The sequence below is a fragment of the Barbus barbus genome (genome assembly GCF_936440315.1).
Source record: "Barbus barbus genome assembly, chromosome: 1".
Classification (NCBI taxonomy): Eukaryota; Metazoa; Chordata; class Actinopteri; order Cypriniformes; family Cyprinidae; genus Barbus; species Barbus barbus.
In genome coordinates this window covers 34,381,193-34,402,892 of record NC_136729.1, presented here as the reverse complement: position 1 = coordinate 34,402,892, position 21,700 = coordinate 34,381,193, and the positions used below count along the sequence as shown (strand labels likewise).

The 21,700-nt window shown below is 37.3% G+C and overlaps 1 protein-coding gene and 1 long non-coding RNA gene across 2 annotated transcripts; one reads left to right on the top strand and one right to left on the bottom strand.

The window, feature by feature from the left end:
- Nucleotides 1–4,732: 4,732 nt before the first annotated feature.
- LOC306867811 lies at nt 4,733–8,575 on the top strand. The gene is made up of 6 exons (XR_013784060.1): nt 4,733–5,198; nt 6,029–6,105; nt 6,195–6,366; nt 7,386–7,443; nt 7,799–7,907; nt 8,112–8,575. It is a non-coding gene; the product is annotated as an uncharacterized lncRNA (long non-coding RNA).
- Nucleotides 8,576–10,394: 1,819 nt separating this feature from the next.
- On the bottom strand, nt 10,395–21,676 carry LOC306867738 (serine protease HTRA3-like). Its single transcript, XM_079413582.1, has 9 exons — nt 20,922–21,676; nt 17,195–17,294; nt 15,482–15,704; nt 15,189–15,383; nt 13,290–13,322; nt 12,838–12,952; nt 12,644–12,701; nt 12,451–12,546; nt 10,395–11,467 (listed from the first exon to the last, which is right to left on the bottom strand). The coding sequence occupies exons 1-9, from the start codon at nt 21,334–21,336 to the stop codon at nt 11,299–11,301; spliced, it is 1,404 nt and encodes a 467-aa protein (XP_079269708.1). The 5' UTR covers nt 21,337–21,676; the 3' UTR covers nt 10,395–11,298.
- Between the last annotated feature and the right edge of the window lie 24 nt (nt 21,677–21,700).

The window sequence follows — 21,700 nt, the reverse complement described above, 5'->3', positions numbered from 1 at the left end:
TAACTATGAGAGCATTTTTACGAAAAAGAAAGAGCGACAAGAGAGCGCGGCAGGAGAGAGAGAGTGACAAGAGAGCGCGGCAAGAGAGAGTGGAGAAAGCAGGACAAGAGTTTTAAACTCGGCTTTCAGGTGTGTGGCTTTCCTAATCAAGTCCAGTCAGTATAATCAAACACAGCTGGACTCAAATGAAGGTGTAGAACCATCTCAAGGACGATCCGAAGAAATGGACAGCTCCTGAGTTAAATATATGAGTGTCACAGCAAAGGGTCTGAATACTTAGGACCATGTGATATTTCAGTTTTTCTTTTTTAATAAATCTGCAAAAATGTCAACAATTCTGTGTTTTTCTGTCAATATGGGGTGCTGTGTGTACATTAATGAGGAAAAAAATGAACTTAAATGATTTTAGCAAATGGCTGCAATATAACAAAGAGTGAAAAATTTATGGGGGTCTGAATACTTTCCGTACCCACTGTATATATACATATATATAGTTGTTGTTTTTTATGTTTGGCTTAGTGTTATGTTAGAATCATTATTAAACTCTTATACCTTTTGTTCTTTAATATTTTGAATTGTTTTTAGCTTTATTTTTAGTTTTTTTTTTTTTTTTTTCATTTAAATGTTAAGTTTTGTTGTATGCATTTGTCATTTTTATTTAATTTCTTTAATTTTAAAATGTGTATAGGTAGTATTTATAAAGTCTTAGCTTTTAGTTTTGGATCTGTTTTTAGTTTTTTTAATACTACAATTGATTGCTTCTCGTCCTCATTTGTAAGTCGCTTTGGATAAAAGTGTCTGCTAAATGACTAAATAATAATAATAATAAGTCATATCAGATATGTATTTTTATTATACACTCTTAAAAACACTGGGTCATTTTTTTCAACCCAAATACTGGGTTGAGACCGCTGGGTAAGGACGTTGGGTTGTATTAACCCAATTTTGGGTTGAAAATTGCCCTGCGTTCCATTCGGAAGGGTTCATCCCAGCAGCGGCTCGCCCATAGAGGGCGCTGGGGCGCCAACCTCCCTGCCAGTTTTTTATTTTTATTTATTTTTTTATTTAATAAGAAGTTTTTAATAATCTCTCATTTTGAAAAATGATCTGTGTTAATGACATGCTATTGATGGTTTTACTTTAGAATGTGTTTAGAACTCTCCAGAATGATATTTGCATTCACTTCATGTTGGTGTAGTAGTAGCCAATAGGCTGTCTTCCCTGGGCGCCAGTTCGCTCAGCCCTACAGTGCTGGAATTTAAGCCAATGGTTCCCCTGTTGCTACGCAAAAAAGTTTATATTTTGCCAATCATCATCGTCGAATTTTATGGTTTGGGGGCTCTGAAAATATCGCCCATAGTACCAAGATTAGAGCAGTGCACCTGCTGCGCGGGACATTTACCTCAGAGGAGTGCGAGTGCAGTATGGCAGCGCCGGCGACGTCGAGTAGCATTAATGTAGTCGTGGGAGTTTTTTCTATCTGGACACGGAGCATAATAAACATGCAACTTGTTCATTATCATTACCTGTGAAACTGTTGATTTCTACATGGCAGTTCAAATAATATTGTCTTTTTAGACCATTGGTATTGACTGGTTTGAGTTATTTTATTGGTATAAGCAAGGCACATGGGTGGCCTAAAATGCACCAGAATGCAGGAAATCACATCGAAGGGCCCTTTGAAGTGACTAATTTTGAGCACTTTGGTTTGGAACGACACTTCAATATGGCGGCCATGATTTTATTCACTCCGCAGTGCCCTTCAGAGGGCGATATATCCCGTTTGGTCCGCTCCGGACCCCGAGTGATCCCATTGCCTAAATAAACACATAAAGATATTAATGTAGAAACGTATCCCAGACAGCAAGCACATCTGGCCCGCATGGATTTTAATCTGGGCCAACACTGTTGCTGTCTGGGATGGCTTACTATATAGTGCATAATAGAACAAATTAGTGCACAATGAAACAAATTAAACGTAATTTCTTACACTTAATTAACTGCTAATTAACCAATAAAAGTAATAATATCATATTAAGTGAAAAAAAAAAGAAAATCGTTAATTAGTTTTATTCATAAAATAAAACAATTGACATTTAACACTTAATTTATAACATAATAATAATAAAAAAATGTGAACACGTAGGATAAGTACAAATTCCTGTATAAAATAAGCTATGCAGCTAATCAGGTATCTGTATGCTATGCTAGTATATAAACTAAAGAATACAGACATTAATTATTATTATAACGTATAGTTTAAACGGCATTTATTACATGATTTTGTAGGAATTGTATTCAGGCACTAAAGAGAGTATCTATTAAAAGTAATTTGAGCCAATGGGATCGCTTGGGGTCCTAAGCGGACCCGATTTCGAGGGGGGACTCGATTTCTCATGACAGCAGCATTTTTCTAATTAACAACGGTTGTTTACGGTGACGCAAATAATTGTGGGTTATCTGTAGCAGCGAAGGATACACCTGATGCATCCTCCGAATTCCTGTGAAAGAAGGTCACATTCGGAGTGTCCTACTTGCTTTTCTGAAATGAGACAGCCTCGATGATGTATGCACCCTTCGAATGAGACCTACGGAGGACGCATCCTTCTAAATGAGACACAGCTATGGGATGACACCAGTGCGAGAAGCCCAGGGGCCTCAGGGATCGTGTCAAACGAAAAGCTCTTTTTTTGTTTGCTAAAAAACACAAATCAGATTTCTGTTTTCTTCAGGAATGTCATTCAACAATTGATGATTACAAATGGTGGAAATCTCAGTGGGGTAACGATATTTGGAGTTCACATGGCACACACGCTGGTGTAAGCATTTTGAGAAACAAATTTGGTGGGGATATATTAGGGTCAGAATCGGATAGCTTAGGTCATTTTCATTTATTAGTAATTTCACTTAACCAACAAACTGTAATTCTCGGAAATGGGTGCAATAATTCTTTGGATAATGATTTGTTTTTTTTTACAAATTAGATGAGAAGCTTACATATTGGTCTAATAAATTTCCTAATGCATTTTTCATTCTAGGAGGAGACTTTAATGTGTCATTTAATAATTTGTTGGACAGATATCCTCCAAAAAGGACCGCTTGTTCTAGTCCTGCACTATTAGACCTAATAGATAAGTTTGAATTGGTGGACATTTGGAGAGAGAGATTCACTAACAATTTAGAGTTTACTTGGGCCAATAAAAGTGGTTCAAGACAATCTCGTATCGATTATTGGCTCATATCAAAATGTATGTCAAATTTTGATCTGAATGTCTGCATTCAATGTACCCCGTTGACCGACCACAAAACTATCTTTATTAATACCCCTTTAATGGCAGATTATGTAACAGGCCAATGCAGAGCTTCTTTGTGGAAACTTAACAGTTCACTGTTAGAATTACCAGATGTAAAGGATAAAATTAAACAATTAATTGCTAGCTATTGGAAAGCAGCCACAATTCAAAATTATTTTGGTACCAATTGGGAGCTTTGTTTGAGACAGGTGTTTATTTAAGAAAAGTTGGAACACTTTTAGCCAAAAAATTAAGGGTTCTTGAAGACAACCTAATCATGAAATTATCTCAGTCTAATCATTTAGATTGCATGTCTCTAGAAGAAAAATCTGAAATTGCAGATTTGCAAATGAAATTGGATGAATTGTACTTTTCAAAGGCTAGGGGTGCTTGTATAAGATCCAGGAAAAATGTCTCGAAGAGGGAGAACTCAATTCTGCATTTTTTTTTTAAGCTAGAAAAGCGTAATTTTACCCTCTTAACAATTGAACAACTTTGTGTTGATGGCAAAATTGTTAAAGATCCAAAGGAAATAGCAAACTACAGTGCCAATTTTTATAAGAATCTTTACACACTATTATTAGGAACACCATACTAATACTGTGTTTGACCCCCTTTCGCCTTCAGAACTGCCTTAATTCTATGTGGCATTGATTCAACAAGGTGCTGAAAGCATTCTTTAGAAATGTTGGCCCATATTGATAGGATAGCATCTTGCAGTTGATGGAGATTTGTGGGATGCACATCCAGGGCACGAAGCTCCCGTTCCACCACATCCCAAAGATGCTCTATTGGGTTGAGATCTGGTGACTGTGGGGGCCATTTTAGTACAGTGAACTCATTGTCATGTTCAAGAAACCAATTTGAAATGATTCGAGCTTTGTGACATGGTGCATTATCCTGCTGGAAGTAGCCATCAGAAGATGGGTACATGGTGGTCATAAAGGGATGGACAAGGTCAGAAACAATGCTCAGGTAGGCCGTGGCATTTAAATGATGCCCAATTGGCACTAAGGGGCCTAAAGTGTGCCAAGAAAACATCCCCCACACCATTACACCACCACCACCAGCCTGCACAGTGGTAACAAGGCATGATGGATCCATGTTCTCATTCTGTTTACGCCAAATTCTGACTCTACCATCTGAATGTCTCAACAGAAATCGAGACTCATCAGACCAGGCAACATTTTTCCAGTCTTCAACCGTCCAATTTTGGTGAGCTCGTGCAAATTGTAGCCTCTTTTTCCTATTTGTAGTGGAGATGAGTGGTACCCGGTGGGGTCTTCTGCGATCGGTCATTTCAAAAATAAATAAAAAAGTTTAAGTTTCATAAGCACAAATGCTCGCCCTGCTCTGTTCTGTGATGCGCGTTCGCGACGTCACGTAATACGCAATGACGTTGAAAAGGTCACGGTTGACTTAGGCGGAAGTACCGAGTCAGTGTTTACAAATGTGCGGAAGGAGGACCATATACACATATTCAAATGTCTTTGTGTCAGTTTATCGTTTAAAATGCCCATTTGTGCGTATCCTGGGTGTTTTAATATTAAAAAGCCTACTGACTCGGTACTTCCGCCTAAGTCAACCTTGACCTTTTCAACGTCATTGCGTATTACGTGACGTCATGAACGCGCATCACAGTACAGAGCAAGGCGAGCATTTGTGCTTATAAAACTTAAACTTTTTTATTTATTTTTGAAATGACCGATCGTTTCGCTAGATAAGACCCTTATTCATCGTCTGGTATCGTTTAAAGCCCTTTGAAGCTGCACTGAAACTGTCATTTTGACCTTGAACCGTTTGGGTCCCAATGAAGTCCATTTTATGGAGAAATGTTTTCATCAAAAACCTTAATTTCTTTTCGACTGAAGAAAGAAAGACATGGACATCTTGGATGACATGGGGGTGAGTAAATTATCAGCAAAAGTTTTTTTAAAAGTGAACTAATCCTTTAATAACTCCAGCTACTTGTAGGCCTCCTGTATATTTCACACTAAATTGTGATGCAGCCTGAATCACAATCACACCATGTTCATTTGTTGGCCAGAGGAGAACTGATCCCTAAACTAAACATAATTTATCCCAAGGGTTTTTTCTCCATTTGGTCATCTGATGGAGTTTGGGTTCCTTGCCACTGTTGACTTTTGGCTTGCTTATTTGGGGACACATAATATTCAGCAATATTATTGATCTGACACCAGTGACACTACTGGATGAGGACTGAACTGGGCTAGATGATGACACCACTGTTTTCTGCACAACTGCGTTGAAATTATTATATTTGATGATTTTTATACAGTTATTGAAATGAACTGAGTCTACACTGATTTCAACTGAACAATGACACTTTTTACTGTTTAGAGCTGCTTCACAGCAGAAGTGAATTCTGTTTGCATCATTGTTTGACTTTTTATCACTGTAAAGCAGCTTTGAAACAATCTGTATTGTATAAAGCACTATATAAATAATGGTGACTTGACTTAAATTGGTTCAGATCTTCAAAACAAATGAAACAGGCAACCTGAATAAACACAAAATACAGTTTATTAATGATAACTGTATTGCCTTTGTTTTATGTTAATTTGTTTAGGAATATAGGGCAATTTAGTACTGATACTCAAAAATAGAAAAAAATAATTTTCACAGCACTGTACACCAGCATTTACTGTATATTCAGTAGTGTGACATTAATGTGTGGAAATGGGCATTCTTTAGTGTGTGATTGCTATTTTCAGTAACAACTAAAAAAGAAGACCAAAAATATAATTCAACAGAAGATGATGGCTGTGGTGAAAAAAGCACTCAAATAAGGGTGAGTAGTAATCTACTTTATTTATTTTATCTTTTATAAAGTATTATCTTTATAGTTTAGAATGCATAATAACTGCTATTGTATTTCAGGAACTAAGACCCGTGGGAGTGCTGGAGAAATCAAGTGTCTCCTCAGCCATGGAAGAGATCTTCAGACATGAAGAGATTGAGGAGTTAAATGAAATCAAGGAGTGAAAAAAAGATTTACAATATTAGTGCCGATTCAGTATGGAAACAGAGAGAGAGCTGAGGGAGTGGAAAGGTAATGAATTTCTAGTTATATCAGCAGTTATTCTCAATGCTTAACATCAGATCTCAACAGTTTTTTCAGGATTTTGACTGGAAGGTGTGCATTAAAACAATGAATGCAGAAAATTACAATCAGTTCAATCACCATTTTAAATCGATGCGCTGTTTTTACTGTAGCTGACACATACAGTCAGAACGCTAGATCTAATGACCTGTAACCAAACAAACTAATGAAAATGAACTTAGGTTTACCCTTCCAGTCAAACTGTACTTCACAAACATTAAAGGGATAGTTCTCCCAAAAATGAAAATTCTGTCATTAATTACTCACCCTCATGTCGGTCCAAACCCATAAGACCTTTGTTCATCTTCAAAACACAAATTAAGATATTTTTGATGAAATCCGAGAAGTTTCTGACTCCTCTATAGACAGCAACGCAACTTACTCATTTAAGTTCCAGAACAGTAAGACACTGTGAAAGTAATCCATGTGACTCCAGTGGTTTAACCTTAATTTTGTCTTCTGTGGCATGAACACAACACTCATGCTTTGTGATGCTCTCGTGAATGCACATTATAGATCAATATTTTTGTAAATAAGTGGTAAATTATTATTAATTTTTTTTTGGACACAAACACTCGTGTCGCTTCATCAAATTGAGTTACTGGAGTCACATGAATTACTTTAATGATGTCTTTCCTACCATTCTGGATCTGGAAGTTGAATGTGTAAATTGCATTGCTGTCTGTGCAGGGTCAGAAAGCTCTCTGATTTCTTTAAAAATATCCTTGTTTGTGTTCCAAAAAGGAATGTATAAGGAATATTCTTGCATTGCTGTTTTGAGACATTCACTGTTGTTTTTACCTTAACTAATTATATTGCAGATGTGTGCAAATAAAATTTGTTATTCTGAATATTCTGGTTGCATTTTAGTGTTACTGTACAGCGTTTTATTAGTATTGCACTTCGGTAGTATTGAATTGTACTTCAGTTGTATTATATATTGCAGTAATACTGCAGTTCTATTGCAGTGAGAAGCCGCCATTTTCTCCACCTGAAAGAAGCGAGAAGCAAGTGAAAGACGTTCTGGTAAGTAAAGATTAAAAATGTAAAGTCATAATTCATTGTTTGTGTCCAAATAGCCCGAAAAGAGCTTATATTGAAAAATACGTGTCTTTTCGTCTTAACGGCCTCCACTGAACGGAAGAGGTACTTTTAATATAACGTCCGTGAGTGTCTTATGTCATATTTACATACACTTTTTGAGGTGTTAATAGACGGTTATTAACACATTTACATGTTAATTCGTTATCTTATTTTTCGCGGTTAAACTGAATGTAGTTTCCTAAAGGAAACGGCGTTATGTAATAAAGACTAGCTTAATTATTTTGAGGCTGATGAAGTGATAATTGTTAAAATTAATGTTTTGCATGTAATATTTCAGACTTGTTGAGTTTGTGTCTTAATTTCTGCGCCGGGAGTTAACGACACAGCAGCCTGCTTGTGAGAAGGCGATTTTCTCAGCTTCAGAAGAGAGGGAAAGACGGTTTAAGGCAAGAAAACTTCATAATTCCATCATTATCTTTTTTGTTTTTTTACTAAGACTAAAATAATGTTTGTTTTTGTAGATGTTGAAAGCCAGAGACATAAGATAACTTCATTCTTTTGAGATTGATGTGAGTTATTTTTTAGAAAATAAATGTTTCCGTTGTCTCCTGCCTGTCTCCTTTTTTTTTTTTTTTTTGATGCAACAACAGTATGTGTAACAGCACGGCCAGGCTCTCCCCCCACTCAACTTCCACGATCAGCCTCACCTGCGTTCTGAACCACTCACACCTGCACCTCATCACTGTCATCATCAGGAGCACTATAAAGACACTCACCAGATTCACCCCAGCGTCCGATCTCTTTGTTTCAATGTGGACTCCTCTCCTACGTCTCCAGAAGCCGATGAGTATACCTACCTTCAACTTACCTGTTTGTCTAACCTGTTGTTCTCCGTTCCGTCTGTCTCCCCTGTCTGCAGTCTCGCCACTGTTGGGGACTCATCTCGTCTGGCTCCGGCTATCCTCTCAAGTCTCGTCCAGTCATACCTGTGAAGCAAAGGACATTATCAGTTCAGTCGTTAGATCCCCGGGCATCCAACCTCAAGTTCACCTACTCACCTCTCAGCACGATCTCCAGCACATTCACTGTAAATAAAGGCACATTGTTATCACTTACCTCCGTGTCCGCCTGCTTCCATAACAGTATGTTTACATGTTCATATTTAATGCAAACCATTGATGTCCCGTTTTTCATTGCAGAACTCAAACCAACTTTGGAGTTAAGGACACAGTAGCCTAGGCTTGTGTAAACTGAGCTGGTTTAAGCTAGTCATGTGCTGGTCCTAAGCAACTAGCTTCTGCTCAGGGCCAGCTTAAACCAGCTCATGACCAGCTAAAAACCAGCTTAAACCAGCTCAAACCAGCAGCCATGCTTCAAAACATACCTAACCAGAATATGCTGGTTTTTTCAACAGGGTTTGCTCGTGTGATGCCACAGATCCCACAACATCCAAATGAGCCATTTTTGTATCTTGGTTACCTAAAAGCTAAGGGGAAGGATTTAGGCTATAAAACATATATAATATTTTAATGATACAGAGACCTCTCGTAAAAGATCAAGGAAAATTTGATTTCTCGTGTCATCATGACCCATTTAAATTGAATGGGACCTTTGTGGAAAAAACGCAGGATGTGCTGCAAGCAGCTTTTCAGACAGACTGCACATCTGCAACATGACTCGCTTTCCATTTATAGAACCATTTTCCGAAGCCCCTCATCTCAGAAAACACAAAATTGTAGGTTATTCTTAAAAAATCACAGCTGGCAGAGGTGGCAGCCATATAGCATCTTAGCCAAGTCAATTAGTTTTTTCAAAATACATGTTTAATACAAAAGTGCTTCTGGCTTTTAGGTTTCTATACATTGCACAGTTTGAATCATAAACTTTGTGTCTTCAAAATGTCTTTAGCATAAAGTTTTGACCTTTCCTGTAACTCAAATATTAGAGCATGGTGCCAGCAACACCAAGGTAATTGGTTTGATTCCCAGGGAAAGCAAGAACTAATCAAATGAAAATGTGTACTTTGAATACAATGTATTCTGATGTACTATGTACTCTATTAGTGAATTAATTTAAGTTTTGTTATCACTGAAGCCCTACACTACGTACGAATAGCTGCGGCAGTTGATTGCATAGTGTCCAACATCCCACACTTTGTTTTGTTTTTCGGTTAAATAAGTGCATCATCTGAGTATTGGAAGTGCACTTTTTTGTTGAAATTTTCAGTGTGGACACACTACTACAAAAGGGAAAGTGACATGACATGTGGCCAAGTATGGTGACCTATACTTGGAATTTGTTTAACCCACTCAAAGTGCACACACACAGCAGTGAACACACACCGTGAACACACACCCGGAGCAGTGGGCAGCCAATGCTGCGCCGCCCGGGGAGCAGTTCGGTGTCTTGCTCAAGGACACCTCAGTCGTGGTATTGAGGGTGGAGAGAGCGCTGTACATTCACTCCCCCCACCTACAATCCCTGCTGGACCTGAAACTCAAACTCACAACCTTTAGGTTATGAGTCCGACTCTCTAACCATTAGGCCACGACTTCCCCTTGCAAAAATGGCATACAGTTGTGCATATGTCCACAAAGTTGGATGCACCTTATCTTAAAAAAGTATATTAAAGATTTAAAGGTAATGGCACTATGAGATATTTTGAAAGCATAGATCGGGATGGTGTTTTTCATAGAGACAGGCCTATTTCAGTCAATAAGATAAAGCTGTAAAATCACCCTACGCTGCCTGAAGTGTGTAGCCGTGTGTCATGTCTGGATTTTGTCATCCACAGGTCCTGTCCAGACAGTGAGGACTGGAGAAAAAACTTTGTGTACTGGAAAGTTCTGACGGTATTCTGGATCTGTGAATTTCCAACCCAAACGCTGACTAATGATGAATCATTAGATCATTAATGTGCTTTTTTTTTTTTTACATAATCTAACACAAATAATATGATTTAGGCTCATCTTTAAAAAACAAAATCAGCATTTATCATCCGCCAATCTGCCAAGTGATTCTTTTTTTCTGAGAAAGTTTTATTTCATAGGTCCAACATTCATAGATCCAGCTGAAGAGAACCAAAAATTATATGAGCATATTTGAAGACATGGCAATTAAGACGTATGATATGCTATAGACATTTTAGACAAACAGGAACATGAGCATATACTGACTGATAAACAGATTACATGAACAGAAGACGTCTCACTCTGACATCTGCATATAAAGAGCACACAACATTTGATTGGACAAAATGACCATAAAAATGTCATTCATCATGACAGTCATTCTGCACAAATGATATAAAATGTATTTAAAAAAACCTTGCACAGCAATTGATTCTTGCCACTGGTGCCACAATGACGTTTCAGCAATGAATGTTGAGACATTTATCAAGAAGAGAATCCACATACTAATTTGAAATTTCAATTATTTATATACAGTATGTATATACATATAGTTTCCCAGCTTAACATATCATTGTGGATTCATTGTGGATTGGCTATAAAATAATCACCAGTTTTGTCGTCTTCTACAAAAAACAGTACTGCCAGTTTTCATATTTGCAATGAACAGAATCAGTCTCCTCTTTAACCCTGCTTCAACAAGAGTGTGCTGTTATGAAATGCCTTTCATATAAAATCTCTTAGGCAGACTTGACCAAGACTGCAAAAGCTCAAGGTTAGATTCTTCTCTGCTTGTAAAAGAGGGCCTTGTTTTGTGGAAGGATGCACTGTTAGACATCCCTTTGGCCATGGCAGCACATGACTGATATGATAAAACCAATGTCTTCAGGTAAAGTTCGATGGTTTGCATTTGGAAGAGATGATGACATCACTGCATGATGACGTCAGGCTCAATGTTGAAGAGCAGGTCGTCGTTGCCTCTGCGCACCTCCAGCAGCAGAGTCGTGTCTTGGTTGAGAGCTTCCTTCAGGTCGCTGGTGCTCATCAGAGGCTCTCCGTTTAACTTAACGATGATGTCACCGTCTCTGATGCCCCCTCTGAAACACATTTGAAGAAATTATACAGTACAATTGTCACTTGAATTTGTAAGGGACCACAATTGTAAAATAAATCTTGATAGGTTAAGAATTTTCCTGTGTATTATATCTTACAGCCTCCGCTTAGACAAAAGTAGTCCATTACAAGTACGAAAAACTACGAGAATTCTTTTTGTGTGCAAGGAAAACAAAAATAACTACTTCATTCAACAGTTCTTCTCTTCTGTGTCAGTGTTCAAAGCATGCGTGTGGTGCTACTGATGCAGGAGTCAGCGTTCTGGCATAGAACGTAAAAAGTATTTTCGTAGCTTCATAAAATAATGACTGTACCTCTGTCACAAACTATTTTACCGATGTCCTTACTACACTTCTGCGTTGAACATGGTAGTTGCCTTGCTGTCTATGCATACTCAGAAAGCTCTTGGATTTCATTAAAAATATCTTCATTTGTGTTCCGAAGATGAACGAAAGTCTTATGGGTTTGGAACGACACGAGGTTGAGTAATTAATGACAGAATTTTCATTTTTGGGTTAACCTTTAAGTCTTCATTCCAGAATATGTAGTAAGAAAACCTCCACTTTGTCTTATGCTATTACTACTCTAGGGCTGGGCTATTTTTTTTTTTTAATTGTATTATTTAATTTGAATGTAATGTCTTGCAACAAAAGAGAATGTTATTTGAATCATGTTGTAGTTACATTTTCAAGTTGACTACTTACATGTTAATAAATCAAAATTGTTATCTTGAATCAATCAAACATTTTGAAAAAGACCAAGATATAATTTTTTGCCATATCGCCCAGTTCTAAACAGATTTATTACATAAACCTGTATTATACAAATCTGTCATTTCATAGTTAATTGTGATCTTCAATATGTTGTTATCCAGTTCAGACAGAGATAAACTACTTGGCTTGGAGTTCTGAAGCACAACCACAACAGAAAGACCAAAGGGCATCTGGTTTGGCTGGCTGATGCTTACTTCTGAGCAGGGGAGTGAGGAACCACATCATGGACATAGATCCCGCTGCTGACATCAGGGAAATCAGGATTCTGCTGTCTCAGCTCTTCCACCAGTCTGGAGGAGACATACACACACACAATCACTAAACAGACCTGCGGTGTTCATGTACATGTGTTGTGTATTAGCGTCTGTAGTGAAGAAGGACACTCACGCTTCTGTGATGGTGAGCATTCGGATTCCAATGAAACGCTTCTTCACTGATCTTGGCTCTGAAACAATATGTGAATTTGTTAACACATTTAATCCTGCAAGGATGACTCTCAAAATATAAAACATGTTTAGTATCAAATGATTCATACGCTGACCTCCCTACAAATTCCCTTGCAAAAAGGTTGCCCCATGTACCTTTGTTTTGCTTTCCCAATGAATCATTTAAGAAGCGTGTAATCCTGTCTGAAGGAATGGCAAAGGAGATTCCTGCAGCTACCTTCAGGGTGTTGATTCCTATCACCTCCCCATCCTTATAGAAGACAAAACAAGAAGAAAAATTCAATACAGTGTCAGTATGTTTGTCGTTGTATTGTTCCAGTGTGTCATTCAAAACCTGTATGCCTTTGGAATGACACATTGTGAATTTGCAAAAGGTGAATTTTTGAGAAGCAGACTGAAATGTAATTTAATATTCAAATTATATAGAAATGAGTGGATATTGTTCTAAAATTCACCTTTTGTGTCTCATACAGATTTGTAAAAACATGAAAAATAGTCAATTATGAGAGAATTTTTATTTTTGGTTGAATTATTCTTGTAAGTCTACTGCCAGAAAACTAAAACACATCACAGTATGAAATAATTACCAAATTAACGAGTGGTCCACCAGAGTTCCCATACTAAGAAAAGAGAAAAAATAAAATAACAATAATGTTAATTGTTGGTTCTCAAACTATTTTACACATACATCTCAAAATCAATGCTCAAAATAATTTGACATACCTTATATTAATGGGATTAGATTTGTACCAAAAGTACTGAACATAAATTTTCAAGCATTGAACAAAAACATAAATTGAAAACCAGGGCTGGATTGGTAATCTGGCATACTGGGCGTCAGTGGGCAACACAATTTGGGGCCGATATACTGTTTTGTTTTTTGAAAAGGGCCAGCTCATCATGCAGGGACGGCGACCTATGGGTTTGTAAAAAGTTAATAAAGTATCCCACCCCTTCTTCTCCATTTCTCAAAATGAACTGTGCAAAGGTGGTGCTGAAAAACTCCAGGATAAGAAGCTTAAATGTTTGGAGGAGGATGCTGCCAAATGTGCAAAGATTCTGGACATGGTTTTTGTAAGGGCTGCTGCATGCAATAGTCTCTATTTCATCAGCAGTGCCAACATTTGTGCAGCAGAATAATCAAGTAAAAGAGTAGGTGGCGAGCTATGACGAACAGTTCTGTTCCAAGGGTCAAAAGGGCCAGAGAGACAGGCAGGAGGATGAGAAGAACCGGGATGTTAAATCGGTAAGAAGTAGCCTCATGATAACGGACTCACAGGGAATGAAGAAGGAGGTAACCTGTCCTAATGTGTGTGCGCCATAATGGATGACTTCGGTGATCATCATTTGATAAAGACTGATGGCTGTATAATAGGAATGTACAACATCATTACCTATATTCATCATCAGTATTAAGATATTTGGATTTGATATGCTCCTGTATAAACAGAATATTTACAGCTCATGCATTAAATGTTGGGGGGAAAACAGCTCTACTCATTACCAGTATGGTTTCAATTGCACAGATTTTAGCAAGCCTTTGTCAGACAAATACAATGGGGGCCAAAATTGTTAGAATTAGACCGATCTGAAAATATTGAGCTTTTTTGCCTGCAAAACATCAGATGAAGTGAGGCATACTGTTTTAATCCACTTTTAACTTTTATATTTGGTATGTCCACCTTTTGCAGCAATTACAGCAGCACATCTCTCTGGCATAGTGTCAATATATTTCCTGAGAACTTCAACACTAATGTTATCCCATGCCTTCTGCAACTCAAGCCAAAGGCTTTCCTTTGAATGTAAAAAAGGATCTGTCCAGTTCATTTTCCAACTCGTCCCAAATTTGCTTGATAGGGTTGAGACTTTCAGGGGGCCAGTCCATCATTTTATATTTTCCAGCAGATTCCTTCCGTCGCAGGTAGTTTCAGCAGTAGTTCGTTTTATGGGTATTATAATGGCCAATTCAACATAAACAACTGAAACCTCTTAAATATGCCAAGTGTTCTAACAATTTTGGCCACCACTGTACCTCAACTAATCATCTCTCTATCTAGTCAAGCCAGGTTGTAGAAGTGGAGGAGAGAGGAGGATCAGGGGTACTAGATCTTTTTTTTTTGTCCCAGTCCAGCCCTGTTTAAAACTGATGAAAACCAACTGTCGGAATTGCAAATGAAAACTATAAGTAAATAAAATAGGCAGCAAATATACAAATTCTATCAATGCAATCATAAATTCTGAAAATCAAAAAGGAAGCAATATAACCATTGACAAAATAAGATAAGGTTTAGACTTTTTTTGTTTTAAAGGGTTTTTTCTTCACACTTTATATTTTTGTTCACTAACTGAATAGTTATCTCAATACATACGCATTACTTCTTGAATGCAATTTGATTTCAGAAATGAATTTCAGAGGTTGTCTGGATTTCTTATGCAGCAGCAGTAAGACTCATAACATGTGTTGTTCTGGTTATTCGGTGTCTTACGTTGATGATGGCGTCAGTCTGGATGTAGTCCATGTCTGAGTCACGGAGACCCAGTTCTTTGCCATCTCTCTGTGCAGTGCTGACTATTCCTGTCGTCACTGTGTTCTGCAGGGCAAACGGGCTGCCGATAGCAACCACAAACTCACCCGGGCGCAGGTCTGCCGAATGACCCAACAATAAAACAGGCAACTTTTTCTGCCAAACAGGTCAAAGGAAGTAGTTGAGTAAACACGTTTTGACTTTTGTTTTGTAAAGACAGGTCTTAGAGCACAATAAGGAGAGTTTTGTCTTACCTGTGGGTTGATTTTGATAGTGGCAATGTCAGACTTCTTGTCGATGTCTTTGATAGTGGCCTCATACACATCCCCACCACGCATCTGTACTTTGAGTCGCTGTTGACCCGAAACAGGTGTGGTGCTGGACACCACATGAGCATTTGTCACGATAAGTCCGGTCTCTGACATAACAAAACCTGAACCACTTGATAGCGGAACCGTCCGGCCAAAGAGGGGGTGGCTAGAGGGCAAAAGCGAAAATATAAAGTTCTCATTATTTAGTTTCATACATTTGCAATGAATATTTAGAGTGATGCAAAAAAGAATTGAAAACTTTTTTTTTTTTTTTTACATTCCCTATTGATCTTAAATTTCTTTCTTTCTTACTGTCACTTCAGCATTCTTTCAAAAAGACTACTTTGAAATAACATACGGTACATTAGAATATACTTTGCAAGTGCAAATGGAATGTAATGTTTTCAGACACTTAACTGCATTATTAACAGCAAATCAATGAAAATGTATTATAGTTTACGTTTATATGAAATGCAATTAACTGAACTAAGAAAAATTGAGTAACTTGGTTTACTAGTAGGCCTATATCTTTCTATATAATTTCATAATATTTTCTATTGCATTTCAAATATGGTTAAAGTTTACTATGGTTGATGTTTTAGATTGAATATTGAATGACAAACATGTTAAATTAAAATATACTTTAATATATTTGTAATAATGAAGTTGCAATTTAGAACATTTCAAATATATTAACTTTAATATTTACATACACAGCATCAAGTACATCATGTGTGTTTTAGTATGATAGTCAACACATTCAAGTAAATGCACTTTGATAAAAAGCTTATTAAAATGATTTAAAGTACTTTAGCAATGTAAAGTAATGCACTTTAAAGTAAAACTTTTAATTAACATATATTATAACGTGATAAGAAACAATCACGGGAGTGCTCTCTTTTTAAGTATTCATAAGTAGCTTTTATTCCCATACTTTTATATTATTTGCAGTGCAGTTTTTGGTCTCATTTTATATTAAGTGGCCTTAACTACTATACTTACATTTCAATTAATAATTTGATACAATGCACTTATTATGTACATACATGTTTTTACACTGTACTTATATTTTAAAAATACTTGCATGTAATTACATCTGTAATTAATTTCTATAATTACTCTTATAATTACCCTGTTGACCTATCTCTCACACCTTAAACCTATACCACCAAACCTGTCCCTAAACTTACCCGTATCCCACCTCAATAGCATCAAAAGTGTTTTGCAATAAGTGTTTTGTACTTATTTTTTGATGTAATAGTTAAGGCCACTTAATATAAATGGGGACCAGTTTGGTTAATATGTCTTTTAGATTTGAAGTACACTACCAGTGCACATTCAATGCAATTAAGTACACTTTTTTCTAAAGGTTTTATTGTATTTCAAAACATTAATTCGCCACATATATGTTCCTATAAAGACAAAAGCAATTTAAAACATTTGTTTGCCCAGTTTCTCCATACCACACTCTCTGATATCCTTCACAAATGACTAGCCTTGGCAAAAGCAGTTGTGCGTGTGTTCAGCTAATTTACAGACAGCAGTGACCCTCACACAGCTGTGTTTTCCAAGCACCTTCCTCACTTCCCCACAGTTTTAAAGCACCGCACAGATGGCTGCCACACCATGAAAGTGTTTGCAAGTGTTTGGGCTTACTTTAGGAACAGCTCAATGTGCACCACAGCAGGGGCGATCTTCTCCACCACGTCAGCAATGAAGTTGAATTTGTACCTTGGGCTGCTGGGGTGTGTAGGACCTATACTAGCAGAAAGAATTACTCATGTTAATAATTCCAATATATAAAATGATCAAAACCAGCTCTATGTTTTCTTCTGTATTGCAGCTACTCAGCTACAAGAGGGAAAGATTAGCAGGCATGCAGTGTTTAAATACTTTCCTGCAGATTCAGATGGTATGCAATGATATTAGTTTGAGAAAATCTTTTCACACACAGGAAATGTTCCTCTATAATTGGGTCTAGAATCACTAGGTGGTTTTTATCGTTGTGCATGCTGGACTTGTGCTGGGTATGCAGTATAGGGAATGATGAAAGTGTGTTCAGCGTGTAAAGTCCTAGTAATTAGGGCATGTTATTTTCTGCAAACATCAGGGTGGTTTTTCCCTTGACTGGTGTTTCCTGTGACCGTGTTGGCACAGCCATCATCGAACAACATGAAAATGAGTAATTAATCACAGAATTTTCATTTTTGGGTGAACTAACCCTTTAATACAGAAACAATAATGAAATTACCCAAAATTGTATTAAAAGTTTGCAGTCAGTCATTTTTTTTTTATGTTTTTTAAGTATCTTATGCTCAAAAGGCTGTTTGAGCAAGACAAAAAAAATGTTTGAGCAAGAAAAAAACATAATATTATGATATTATTACAATTTTTAAAAGGTGTTTAAAAGTTATATTATTTTAAATTAAAGTGCAAACAATTTCTGTGATGCCAAAGCGGAATTTTCAGCAGCCATTACACGTCTTCAGTGTCACATGATCCTTCAGATATCATTCTAATACGCTGATTTGGTGCTCAAGAAAACATTATTTTTATTATTTTTATCAATGCTAAAAGTTGTGCTGCTTCATATTTTTGTGGAAACTGTAACCATTTTTTTTTCAGGATTCTGTAAAGAGTTGAGAGTTTAAAAGAAAATAATTTATTTGAAATAGAAATCTTTTGTAAAATTATAAATATATTTTTTGTCATATTTGAAAAAAAAAATCTTACTGATCCCCAAACTTTTGAATGGTAAAGTGTAAATACATAAGCTTATATAAGTAAATATATAAGCCAAATAAAATTAATATATATTCTAAAGCTTTATTCCTGGCTTTCTGGATAAATTTTCTTTATAATTTAGAAGTTGTGAGAAACCAAAATAAGCATGCAATGAATTACACTCAACTGTTAATCATTAATCAAATGCAACACCCCATATAAAAGCACATTCCAGTAGAGCTGCATCAGGGAGCCGTGACCTCTCAGATTTCACGACTGCCAAGTAAGTCAACTTCCAATGGCAATGTGTGCAAATTCATTTAGACAATCCCATACAATATTGAGAAATGCCACTCGACCCAAAGTTGGCCAGGCATAAACCAAAGATGAATGTCCAATATAAATATGTTCTAAATAGTTTCCTCGTTCATTTTTTCCAGTCTGGAGTGGTGAAGAGCCGAGACACCAGAAGAGCAGCTGATCACACAATCTGGTGGAAAGATGATGGGCAGCATCTGTTTCTAAGGCACTGGGTTGCTTAATACAGTGATTGCAAAGGTTAGGGTTTTATTTTGAGGTTTTTGACTTAGCAGCCTAAATTGTATAGAATGATAGACTATAATTTATGTGACATTTAATGCTATAAGGATTTGCTGCTCTCCAAATAGCCATGGGCTTTTCTGTGGGTTCTTTTGCTTACCTCACTACCGGGTTATTCACCAAATATATACACCAGTGTGGTCAGTGGCATTGCAGGGGCTAACAGTAACTAATGGGTGAATGATTGCTACCAGAAGAACATCTTTAAACCTGGTTTTGCTGAATAATTTTTTAACCGACCTAAATATTTGACCTAAAAACCTCATCTCTTGATCTCTTGATCATTTCACCCCATCAATAGCCTTTTAATTCAATTCTAGGTCACCTCACACTGATAATGCGTCTCCAGAGAGTGGTACCATTTCCAATAGGTGCCTCCTCCCTTTTCCTGTCACCACTGAAAGAACGTTTTACTGCTGATCTGGAAGCAGTTTGATATTTCCTTTAAAAAGGATAAAGGATAGGGTGTTGGCAATGAGGTCTTGTCCAAAATCAGAGCAAAAGGGCAACCTCCACTGAGAACCCCACAGGAAATCATGCCTGGTCTGCAGAGCACAAAGCAGCCCTATTTTCCAAACTTCTCTGCAGCTGCCATTTGCACGTAAAGTTTGAGGTCACAGTCCCATTTTTCAAAATACTCGCAATTGCTCTTTTGGTTATCACTGGAGTTATATGTGATTGTTGCTAGAGGAGCTCAAGGATGTTATTATCTTCTGAATGTAGGATGACTCACAAAGCACAGTGGACTCAAAGTGTGTGTGTGTGTGTGTGTGTGTGTGTGTGTGTGTGTGTGTGTGTGTGTGTGTACGTGTTTAGCTATACTTGTGAGGACCAGATGTCCCCACAAGGATAGTAAAGCCTGAGATTTTTGACTTTGTGAGGACATTTGGCCGGTCCTCACAAGGGAAATAAATTATTAAAAATACTAAATGAAGTTTATCGTGTGTGTTAACTTAATTATACTTTAGGGACAAAATTGTCCCCAGAATTGAGGTAAACTGCACTCACACTATTGGATGAAAACAAAAATTGAACTGAACTAAGCCGCATAATAAAATATTGTCTTTTGTAGATCATAACTTATGAACATTGCAACACTGACACAGTTATTGAACTTACCTGAATTAATATTGAACTGGTTTGAGCTGAGTAATGACTATTGTCACCATGCAGAGGTGATTTATACCTGAATTGAATAATGTTTTATAATAATTTTGCAACATTGACACTGTTATTGAATTTACTTGAATCAACAATGAACTGACTTGAACTGAACTCTATAGAGCTGCTTTACAGCTGGACTGAATTCTTTCGATGAACTTGACATCATTAACACTGTTATTTACCGTGACGCTGCTTTGACAAATGCGACTTTACTTGAACTTGACAAAACCTCACTCAATTGTTATAAATTGCTTTTTTCATTTATAAAACTGGATTTTTACAAATATATTTTTTCTGGATTTTATAACTCAATCAAAGAATATATTTCAACGGTAATACATACATTGCATTGTGCCATCTACATGGTCATGGTCATGACACTACATTGTGTTCACACACTGTTTTACTCGAAAATCTTACACATGTTAATATGGGACATCACCTTTTGTGGAATGACACAGAAACATATGGTACATCCCCATTTAAATGGCTAAGGTATGGGGTAGGTATGCCTATGTAAGAGCATTTGGCATTCTAGAAGCTAATGAAGAGATTTCAGTCTAATGGCATACATCCCATCCTTCCTTTCCCTCCCATATACCACAGTGACCACAATTCTATTATTAGGTCCTACTATTACTGCATTGGTGATTACTTTTGCTACACCATGCACTATGAATAATTAAAAACTTAAATAATAATAATTAAAAAAGATTATTACACCGTTTAAGACAGTCCTGTATTAATTTATGATTTTAGCACTAACAATACTTTTGTAGTAGGCCTATTTATGTGTTTAAACCTATATTCAATTATTAAACTTTCAGCATAAATTAAGACACAAATCATTTTTGATGTATAAAGTTATTCATCTTGCTATACACAAATCACTTACCTTGATTGCTTTCGCAGGGTCCTTTGTGCAGGTTGGTGACCGCGGGCAGACCCTGCTGCAGCGCTTTCCTGCTCACGGCTTTCAGCTGGCAGATGTTCCCGTACGTGTTCCCGTCACTGCCGCACACTTTACTGCTGTACCTGCACTGACACACGCCTTTGGACAGTCTTTTTCCAGACGGGTGCTTGCACTCCAGCCCGTCCCCGCAGGGCAGATAGTCCTTGCGGCCGCACGGCTCTCCCTCCCCCGGTGCGCACACCAGACAGCAGTTACAGCGGTCCGGCACATAGCCGCTGGGGCAGCTGGGGCTCGGACACTTACTCACATCACAGCGCTCGGGACACTTCAGTTTAGTGTCCGCGAGAGCAGCTTTGACGCAAATAAAAACGACGGAGACCAACAGAATGACCTGCATTTTTTTGGTTTAATATAAAAAAACGAATTCTCAGAAAGTTCTTGGATAGTCAGTGTCCTCTGGAGATCACCATTACGCATCAGATTCCCAATGCAAAAGCTTGTTTCAGATGAGATGTGTGCGTTCCTGCAGGATCAGCTGAAAGACCGGTGTAAAATGGTTGTCCCAGGAAGAGGAATATTTCTTATCCAAGCCAATCTGTTCTACTGATGCGCGCAAATGCTTTGATTTCAATTGCAACTTATTAAAACAATGTATGTGAAGCCTTTAGATGTTTGGTCCTGTTGTATCTGCTGATCATCTCAACATCCTCGAGTGAAGTCTGCTTTTCTCTTCTCTCTAGAGGAGGCGGGGAATTTCGTTT